We start from the raw sequence: 7,500 nt of genomic DNA, 5'->3' as shown, positions 1-7,500 counted from the left end.
GGCCTACTGACTGACTGAATGTGACTGACTGGCTGGCCTACTGACTGACTGAATGACTGGCTGGCCTACTGACTGACTGAATGACTGACTAAATGGCCTACTGACTGACTGAATGTGACTGAATGGCTGGCGTACTGACTGACTGTATCACTGCCTGGCTGGCCTAATGAGTGACTGAATGACTGAATGGCTGGCCTAATGAGTGACTGAATGACTGACTGACTGGCCTACTGACTGAATGAATGATTGACTGAATGGCTGGCCTACCGACTGACTGTATGATTGACTAGCTGGCCTACTGACTGGCTGAATGAATGACTGAATAGCCTGGTGGTGTGTGTCCATCGAGATCGATGATGACCATCGTTGTCATCCAGCTGGGGGGAGGGGGGGGGGGGATGCTCATGAATCTATCTGTGAATGCGCAGATGGCTGAATAGTCCAATCCTCGCACGAAATGTTCGCTGACAATTGGGGCAGACAAAGACAGGTATATCATTGTCAGGGAGCTTGTTTGCCCGTGACTTTCTGGCCTGCCTCTTCTGAACAGCTGCAGCAGTCCTGTTGGCCTCGCACAACTTGGCGCCTTTGTGCACTGCAGCGCGCCATTTGTCACGGTCCACTGCAGATTCCTTCCAAGAGTCAGGGTTGATATCAAACGCTTTCAGAGAGACTTTCAGAGTATCTCTGAAGCGCTTCTTCTGACCTCCGTGTGATCTCTTCCCTTGTTGCAGCTCGCCATAGAGGAGCCTTTTGGGCAGCCGATGGGCTGGCATGTGCGCCACGTGTCCAGCCCAGCGAAACTGGGACTGCATCAGGATGGTGAAGATGTTGGGAAGGGTAGCTTTTGCAAGCACCTCCGTGTCTGGGGTCCTGTCTTGCCACTTGATGTTCAGTAGCTTCCTGAGGCATGTTGTGTGGAAGTGGTTCAGCTTCTTGGCGTGTCGTTGGTACACTGTCCAAGTTTCGCAGGCGTACAGTAGTGTGGGGAGAACTACTGCTCTGTAGACCTTTAGCTTGGTCTCAAGACCAATATAGCCTACTGACTGACTGTATGACTGACTGACTGAATGGCCTACTGACTGAATTAATGACTGACTGGCTCGTTCGTTCATTTAAAGGCAAAAAATATAATAACAATAATAATAATAATAATAAAGGTTAAAAGTCCCACCGACTTTTATGGCCATCATGGCAGTGAATTATCATAGTTAATACTGTGTACTATGTCTAGGACTCGGTAACATAGGAAGGCGGGGCCCACATCTCTCCTTTCGCCTGTTTTAACCTTCCCCAACCGATATCCGCCATTCACACCTGGGTAAGAGTGAGGGAAATCGAAAGTAAAACATCTTTCCAACGGACACCATGCCGAAACGGGGTTTCGAATCCTGATCACTGGTGAACACTCGATCAAAAGTTCAAAACCTAATCGATTCTGCCAAGGTGCCTCATTCACCCATTCCTTTATTCGCTCATTTTGTTGAATAGCCTCTTAGCAAGCTGGGTGATTTCTTTCATCATCTTCATGAAGCGTGGATGTTGGTGATGCGTTGCACGACCGAACCAGGTATCGGGACCAGTGACAATGACAGTGACTTAGCAAGCTCGTTGATCGAGTTTGACTGGTAGCTGGTTGGTAAGGAAAGGCTGGCTAGCTGGTTATGTTGGTTGGTTGGTTGGTTGGATGATGGGATCAGGTTGGCTGGTGGATTATGTGTTAATCTTTAATCAGTGGGTTGTTCAGTTCGGCTGAAAGGTGGGGGTTAGCTGGTCGGCTGCTTTTTTTTGTTTTGTTTTTTGTTTTTTTGTTTTTTTGCTTTTTTTTCGCTTTTTTTTTAATTAGACGGGTGGGGGATTAGTCACTAAATGAGTCTATTCAATGTGCGTTTGACTGAATGCTTGTGTGTGTGTGTGTGTGTGTGTGTGTGTGTGTGTGTGTGTGTGTTTTCTCAACTTTAATGTGACATTGTTGTGTATTTGGAAATGTTTGTTCTGGGCATGAAAAGATTATTTTGCAGTAATCCTCCATACTCCATACTCCATACAGGAGTGAAAGGATAATTAAAACTTGAAACTTGTGTGTGTGGGGGGGGGGGGGGCGTACTTGCCTCTGAATACATGTGTGCGTGTGTATGTGTGTGTGTCCGTCTGTCTGTCTGTGTGTCTGTGAGTGCGTGTGTGCGTGTGTGTGTCTGTGTGTGTGTATCTGTCTGTCTGTCTATGTTTGTGTGTCTGTGTTTGTGTGTGTGCGTGCATGCGTTTGTGCTCGCTTTGGCTTCGATGTTTTAATTGATTGACTGAGTGATTGACTGATTGGCTGACTGGTTGATTAAGTGAATGATCGATTGACTGTTTCAGACAAAGTGTGTGTTTTCATACAGCTGGTACTGCAAGTCGTGCCCAGCAAGAGAGGGGAGTGACTCACATCAGAGATGGAGCATGGGATACAAAAAAAAAAAAAAAAAAAACCCAGAAACCAAGCACAGAGCCGAAAAGTCAGTTCAGTAAAGCTAGCTCTCAGATATGTGGACACTGGTTTTGTGTAGAGATTTTTTTTTAATATAAAAAAAAAAGCAACAAGATCGTCGAAAAGTCAACTTAGTGAAGCTAGCTCACAGATATGTGGACACTGGTTTTGTGTAGAGATTTTTTTTTTAATATAAAAAAAAAGCAACAAGATCGTCAAAAAGTCAACTTAGTGAAGCTAGCTCACAGATATGTGTGCACTGGTTTTATGCACAAAACGTAAACAAATAAACAAACAAACAAAAAACAATCAGATTGCCAAAAAGTGAGCTTAGTGTAGCCAGCTCACAGATGCATGTGCATTGGTTCTGTGTACAAAACAGAAACACAAAAAAAAGCAACCAGATCACTGAAAAATCAGTTTAGTGAAGCTAGCTCACAGATACATGTGCATTGGTTTTGTATACAAAACATAAACAAAACAAGGCAACCAGATCGCCGAAAAGTCGGTTAGTTTAGTGAAGCCAGCTCACATAGAAGTGTTTGCACTCGTTTTGTGTCCAAAACAAAAAGCAAAAAAAAAGCAACCAGATCGTTAAAAATTTAGTATCCAAAGTGAAGCTAGCTCACAAATACGTGTGCATTGGTTTTGTGTACAAAACATAAACACAAAAAAGCAATTAGATCGCCAAAATCTCAGCTTAGTTAAGCTATTTATAGCTCACAGATACGTGTGCATTGGTTTTGTGTACAAAATATAAGCACAAAAAAGCAACAAGATCGCCAAAATCTCAGCTTAGTTAAGCTATATATAGCTCACAGATACAAGTGCATTGGTTTTGTGTACAAAACATAAACACAAAAAAGCAATTAGATCGCCAAAAACAAAACATAAACACAAAAAAGCAATTAGATCGCCAAAATCTCAGCTTAGTTAAGCTATTTATAGCTCACAGATACGTGTGCATTGGTTTTGTGTACAAAATATAAGCACAAAAAAGCAACAAGATCGCCAAAATCTCAGCTTAGTTAAGCTATATATAGCTCACAGATACATGTGCATTGGTTTTGTGTACAAAACAGAAACACAAAAAAGCAACCAGACCGCTGAAAAATCAGTTTAGTGAAGCTATTCCACAAGTATATGTGCACTGGTTGGTTTTGTGTAATAAACCTGTTTGAGACTGCAGTGATCTGTGCAAGTGTGTTTCGTTTTGTGTAGTGCATGTCTTCAACAGGTCAGTTTAATATGCGTGTGCGCACACACACATGCTCACACACAAAACACATTACTCACACACACACACACACACACACACACACACACACACACGCACGCACTATGAAATACTCAAGTCATACATTGCGTCAAATACAGTTGTTTATTTTCAAGTAAATATACATACTAAACATTTCCATTAAAACAGTACTATCACAAAATAGATCTATTACGGTACATCCACATTTGATACTGTGAAATTGTGCATATGATATGATTCCTGTAAGAATTATGAAAAGCACTCTCTCTCTCTTTCTCCATCAAACCAACCAGTTGTCAGTAATAAATGAGACGACTAAAGTGGTAAAAAAAGAAGAAGAAAATAGATTGAAATCCTTTCAAAGGGCTTCAATCAAACATCCGATTTGATATAATAATGTTTTACATGTAAAACAACCCACAGAAACGATGCTGATGGATCAATAAATTTCCAAAACTTCAATATGTTATTCCCACAAAATGAAATGGAATGCTATTAAACCATTTTCATTTAGTGAGGAAAAAAAAACTTTCCTTTTCGAAAACAAGCATAGCTTTTTAAGATTAAAAAATGAGGAAATGATATCCTTATCATTCATGTCAGTTTTTTGTAAGATTAAAAATGTGGAAATGATATCCTTATTGTTCAGGTCAGTTTGGAATCACTGGCTGGTAATAATTTAGAAATCTTCAAAGAAAGATCAAATTTCTCGGTATTTTTATTCAACGGAAACCATAAAAGTTTTCAGATTCTCTGTTTCCTGGCCATTCAACATTTCTGCTTTGAAACAGCCGCCAACTAATTTGGGCTTTCGTTTTGTTCTGAATATAAATTGGGAGTTATTCAAAAGTCTCCATTCTCAATCCACAATCAACGGAACAAAAATGAAAACTGCAACTGATTTTCACAAATGAAATCTGATCCTGACAAAGCAACCAAAAAAAAGTCTCCGCAAAAAGCCAAGTCTGCTTGGAGTGATTGCCAGGAATGGATGAAAACAATATCTTTGTCATTGACACAAGGCAAGATCAAAGCCTGTTAGCATGAAAGGAATGAGATTAGTCATTAACATGATGGACAAGTGCAATTACTAGCTGTGGGCGTGTGAAAATAATATGATATACACTGAAAAGGAAATTAGTGAAATGACGTTCATGTTATGTTAAATTAATTTTTTGTTTGGCACCTTAATCAAACAAGCCAGGCCTGCCTCTTCCTTCCTTGCTACTGTCACCCACAAAACCTTCCACGCTATTTCTTCTCTCTTTTTTGTGTTCTAGCCAGTTCCCTTCTTTCAATGTGTTTGTTTTCACAGTTTCTTTGTTGTAGTTTGTACTTTAACACTGTCCTTTCTCGCTCTTAACAATGACTCGCTCTTACGTGTGTGCACCGTAACGTGGATTTTATTTTGTGCACCTTAACAATGTCCGTTGTATACCTTAACAAAGTCCCTGCTTTCAGTTTTTGCACCATAACAATACACTTACTTTGAGTTTGCACACATGAACAATGTCCCTGCTTTAAGATTGTGCACCTTAATAAAATGTCCCTGCTTTGAGTTTGTGAAACTTTAACGATGTCCCTACTTCACGTTTGTGCACTTTAACAAATTTGTTTGTGAACCGTAACAATGTATAAACTTTGACTTTGTGCACCTTGACAATGTCCCTGCTTTCAGTTTGTGCACCATAACAATGTACTTACTTTGAGTTTGTGCACATCAACAATGTCCCTGTTTTAAGACTGTGCGCCTTAGTAATGTCCCTACCTAAACTGTGTGCACCTTAACCACCTCCCTATTTTACGTTTATATACCTAACAATGTCCCTACTTTAAGCTTCTGCACCTTAACAATGTCCCTACTTTAAGCTTCTGCACCTTAACAATGTCCCTACTTTAAGCTTCTACACCTTAACAATGTCCCTTGTGCAATGTCGTTGATTTGAAGTTTGTGCACACAAACAATGTCCCTCCCTTAAAATGCACGTTTTATCATTGTCCCTCCTTTCTGTGCAGTGGCAAAACTTTTCCAAACTTGTGACAACTGGACAATCCTATCAAACTTCTCTATATAAAAAAAAAATTAAAAATTAAAAAAAAACTTTCATCTGTTTCCAATTTCTCCACCTCAATTTCTTACTCCCCCTCTGTTTTTTTGTGTGTGTTTTTTTCTCTCTCTCTCTCTCTCTTTTTTTTTTTTACTACTCGCCCATTCTATACGTTGATGTGTGATTCGAACGCAACCATTCCTTCACCTACAAAGCTCAGATTCAAACACTAGCAAAGGTTTTAGGCAAACACGATTTGGGTGCATTTGTTGCTTAATGCAAGACTTTCAGCTACGGCATTTGCGAAGCAATTCTGAAGGGCAGAGTAAGCAAGAGGCCTGTCAGTGTAATGTATCAGTATGTGAATAAGGACGAGAGAGTGCTGAGGGACTGAGGGACAAATACAAAAGTTTTAAAGCTCGTAAGAGTGGAGCTGGGTCAAACCTGGAGAGTGAGTTGGTGTGCGTCTGTGTCTGTGTCTGTGTCTGTGCGTGTATGTCTGTGTCTGTCTCTGTGTGTGTATCATCTCTCTCCTCTACTCACTTTCCTTCTTGCCCCACCATCCCTCCAACTCCCTCCTTCCTTACCCCTCCTACAGCATCACTCACCCACCCATCCACCCTCTCATCTCCAGCAAACCCTCACCCCATCCCTTGCTTCTTCCCTTTTTTTAACTTTTTTTTCTTCTTTTTTTTTCGTTTGTTTGTTCCTGTTGAAGTTGTTGTTGTTCGCTCTAAACACCATCTTCCGATTGTTCACACATCTGTTGATACACAGCAGCTCTCTCTCCCTCTCTCTCTCTCTCTCTTCTCTCGATCTCTTTCTGTGCATGTTTCTCTGATATGAGCTGCAGCAGTGGAGAAGAGATACATGACGTACAAATGTGTTTAAATAATTTTTTTTTAAAGAAAATTTTAAAAAACACAACCACAAGGATGAACACTGATGATCACAACTTCTTGCCAACCCTCTTGATGTTGCCGTTGGCCAGTCGGTCCATCAGCTTGGACTGCTCCATGGGCTCCACCTCCGTCAGATCGGCGTCGGGGGCCAGGGCGAAGCCCCAGCGCACGTAGGTCTCCAGGGTGCTCGAGTCGATCTCCGGGTCCATCAGAGTCAGCGCCCGCTTCAGGTCGTCCACCGTCACTGGGCTGTACACACACACGTGACACGACGCTTCAATTGAGTTTCAGTTTTCAGTTTCACTTTCTCTAGGAGGCGTCACTGCGTTCGGACAAGACCACTTATACGCTACACCACGTCTGCTATGCAGATGCCTGACCAGCAGCATAACCCAACGCGCTTGTCAGGCCTTGAGTGCATGCTTATAATTATATTTGTGTACCTATCTGAGGGGATTCCTTTTTACATAGTTTTGCCAGAGCACTTTTGTTGTCATGGGTTATTTTTTTCAGTGCGCCAAATGCGTGCTGCACAAGGCACCTCGGTTTATATTCTCATTTCAAAAGACTAGACGCTCAGTTTGATTTTCCAGTCAAACTTGGGAGAAAGGGCGAGAGCGGGATTCGAACCCACACCCTCATGGGCTCTCTATTTTGGCAGCTGAGCGTCTTAACCATTCTGCCACCTCCTCCTCAGTTGGGAGAGAAGCATTCAGTTCAGGGGAGAGAGAGAGAGAGAATGTGAGGACGGATCCAGACGGTGAGTGTGGATTTACTGCCCAAATCAGAACGAGTTAGGGGGTGTCAAAGCATGCATGCCTG

The 7,500-nt window shown here is 41.8% G+C and overlaps 1 protein-coding gene across 2 annotated transcripts in view; it reads right to left on the bottom strand.

Moving 5' to 3' along the window:
- Positions 1-6,694: 6,694 nt before the first annotated feature.
- The window catches only part of LOC143286165 (translin-associated factor X-interacting protein 1-like), a 30,045-nt gene continuing 29,239 nt past the window's right edge, over positions 6,695-7,500 (bottom strand). For both annotated transcript variants that reach the window (XM_076593774.1, XM_076593773.1), the window contains one exon: positions 6,695-6,927. In XM_076593774.1, the coding sequence (XP_076449889.1) occupies positions 6,726-6,927 (202 nt within the window). In that variant the 3' untranslated portion in view covers positions 6,695-6,725. The remainder of the gene's footprint in view (positions 6,928-7,500) is intronic.

Source organism: Babylonia areolata, chromosome 9 (assembly GCF_041734735.1).
Source record: "Babylonia areolata isolate BAREFJ2019XMU chromosome 9, ASM4173473v1, whole genome shotgun sequence".
Lineage (NCBI taxonomy): Eukaryota > Metazoa > Mollusca > Gastropoda > Neogastropoda > Buccinidae > Babylonia > Babylonia areolata.
This window is presented reverse-complemented; position numbering and strand designations above follow the sequence as displayed.